Source organism: Alligator sinensis, unplaced genomic scaffold (assembly GCF_000455745.1).
Source record: "Alligator sinensis unplaced genomic scaffold, ASM45574v1 scaffold570_1, whole genome shotgun sequence".
NCBI lineage: Eukaryota > Metazoa > Chordata > Crocodylia > Alligatoridae > Alligator > Alligator sinensis.
The window spans coordinates 1368550-1371425 of record NW_005841997.1 but is presented as its reverse complement, the minus strand read 5'-3'; the positions used below and the strand labels follow the sequence as shown (position 1 = coordinate 1371425).

Sequence of the window (2876 nt, the reverse complement as noted above, 5' to 3'; positions counted from 1 at the left end):
GCAGACTGGCCTGTGGGCCAGCTGCAGCCAGGAGGCTGCAAACAGCTGCTCCGGGCTCCAGCATGTCGGCACTCTGGCACCTTCCAAGGTAGACATTGCGGGTTTTTTGGCACTCTGGCTAAAAAACGTTGCCTACCCCTGCCCTAGGGGGTACGCGTGGGCAGGCAGGGATGGAGTGCCACCACCAAAGCCATTCATCCCTAGGGGTGTGTGGGGCCCGGGGCATATCAGCCCAGCTGGACGTGAGGGGCAGGGGAAGCTCACACGTGGTGGCTGCTACTGCTCCACATTCGGCTGCACACCACTCCCCTTCCCCGCCCCGCTCTGTGTCCAGCTACTGGGGGTACACTGATCCAAAAGGGTTGAAAACCCCTGGTTTACTAGAAAGAAGATTCAGCCTGGAGGACAGCAGTCAGCAGGACCAAGAAGGCTTTACTTTCCAGCCAGACTCTAAAAGACATCTTTTAGTAGGGGCTGCTTGGAAAAAAGAGTTTGTTATATCTCCTCCCAGCCAGTTCTACCTACTTTGGAAAGTTGCAGCAATTGGCTCTGGATGATCCCTACGTCCTGTAAAAACGCCTTACAAAGCATGGGCAGCTCGCACCCTTATTCGCCTTTCTACACAGGCTTTAGGTTGCAGCAGTTTGTAGAATACAAAGGCCAGATTTGCTCAAAAGGTCAGAAAATAGTTGCAATCTGTAAGGAGTGACTAAGAATACCAGAGCTTTACACACCCTTACTACTTGTTGCTACCCTTACTCATATGGGAGAGTTACTCTTAGTAGTACCTTTGCTTTTGATGAGACTGCTCATAATATAAGGTACAAATCAAGTGAGTACAGGTAACAAAAGCTAGGTCAATGGGACAGAAGACAGACAGTATTGTGACATATTGACAATATTCTCTGGCGGACTGGAAGGCAGAACCAAGCGCTATAAAGAAGCACATGAAGCTCTTCATGAGAAACAGGAACATTACTCTAGGCCAGTAACGTTCCAAAAAGACTCAAGGCCTAGAGTAATTAAGAAAATGCTGGCTCTTAGCTTTTGACTGGAAAAATAACAGAGCAATTCTTCTGTTGCAAGGAACTCAGAAAAACCATAACAAGTAAAAATGTTTTGAACACTTTGAATTTCTATTTGAAATCTCTTGGTTTATCTTATGAGTCATGTTTACAAACCTAATTGTGCTAATATAGCATGGCACCCCGTAACACCCTTGAAGGGATATCACAGCACTCTTGCTGAGAATCACTGCTCAGCCTTCTAAGTGGCCTGCAGTTTTCAAGTGCCACAGCAGATGGAGCCAACTTACAATATGAACTCAATTCTGAGACTCGATGCACACAAAATGAATAGCTTCTAGTGTTTACAGTGGAATTAGAGAGCTGCCAATACCTCAAGAAAACTGTCTATTTAGAAACAATTGTGTTTATTTCTTTCCCTTTCCACATTCTCTGTTAAAGTCTACCACAACATCATTTTTATGTGCTCTGGAGGAGGAGAGCAGCACTTGCTATTTAGATCCCAGCCAAATAGATATGAAACCAGTTCTTTCCATATGAAGAGGAGGACGTGATAATAAGTCTGCAAGACACGTGAAGGAGGGAGAGAATATATTTAGGGTACTGGAACAGGCATAAATCCAAGTAACAGTCTGACACTGAAAAGCTGATGCACTGCATCAAGACTTTTGGACACTGTAACACATAGCCAGTGGAATAGTCTCACAATGAGAGAAGTGGAAGCTCCGTTATGTAGGTCATTTAAAACAAAAGTGGAGATAGCTATAGTAAAATGTGAAATAACAAACACTGTCTCCTCATCCAGGATGGACTAGGTTAAATAAGAGATTTCTATGCCTAACTTCCAATTCCTGAAGCATCCAATCCCCAACCCAGTTTGCAAATGTCAATAGGAAATTCAGTAAAACGTAGTAGTCAATATTCTAGTGACTTAAAGTGTGACAGAAATATCTGTTACATGGGGCTCAAATAATGCACGATGGTATGGTGTTATTTCTGCCCCAGTTTCAGCAGGCCGTTATGTGAATGGAGGCACTAAACAGAAAGTTTAGTGGTCAAGACAAATTCACACACGTTATCACCTAGTCCTCTCTCTGGAGACTGAGACAACAAACATTGTTGAAAAGCTTGTTTTCCCAGGCAATGCTAGGGTTTCAATATAATTTGGACTACAGATGCTACTATCATGACCCTAAGTGTGGGTAAAAGGATTTAAATAGATTGAATTCAAGATGCTCAACAGATGTGGAATAGACACTTCATTGATTCCACTGCAGTCTGAAAGGCACATTAATAAACTGCCCCAGTTCAACATTTTAAAGTGAACAATTTATTTTTTAAGAAACAACTTTTTATAATTTTTCAGAACGTTTAACATCTCAACTGAAAACTCATTTAGCAAGAGAATAGCTTTCTTAAACCAGCTAGCTGTACTTGGATTCAACTCTTATTTTCAAGAAATGGGGGGCTTTAGCACTTTATGGAATCAGATCCCATTGAGGAATATATTTGGACATCCCAAATCACTAGCCACTTTGAAAAATCTTGGCCCTGGCCTCCGGATTCTTTTTGGATCTTAAGTGCAAAACCATTCTTAATGACATGCATAACAAAAGAGCAATAAAAACTCTCCTCCTCAGTTGCTTGCCGAAGCATCCTAACCTGGTACTCTAGGAAGCATCTCAATCAAGTGTTCCAGGAGTGAGCTTGTGGAAAGCCACAAAGAAATCTACTTACAGGTCAACCTCTGTTGGTCTCCCTGTTCTTCTTCCACACTTGATTTCTCAAAAGTGGACAGATCAGTTTGTAGCACTTCATCAGTTGCTGCATGAATCAGTGCTGCTGTAAGAA

The 2876-nt window shown here is 42.8% G+C and overlaps 1 protein-coding gene across 1 annotated transcript in view; it reads right to left on the bottom strand.

The window, feature by feature from the left end:
• The window catches only part of PPM1F (protein phosphatase, Mg2+/Mn2+ dependent 1F), a 55113-nt gene that overhangs the window by 20836 nt on the left and 31401 nt on the right, over positions 1 to 2876 (bottom strand). Inside the window, exon 3 of the mRNA XM_025201528.1 lies at positions 2763 to 2874. Coding sequence (XP_025057313.1) covers positions 2763 to 2874 — 112 coding nt within the window. The remainder of the gene's footprint in view (positions 1 to 2762; positions 2875 to 2876) is intronic.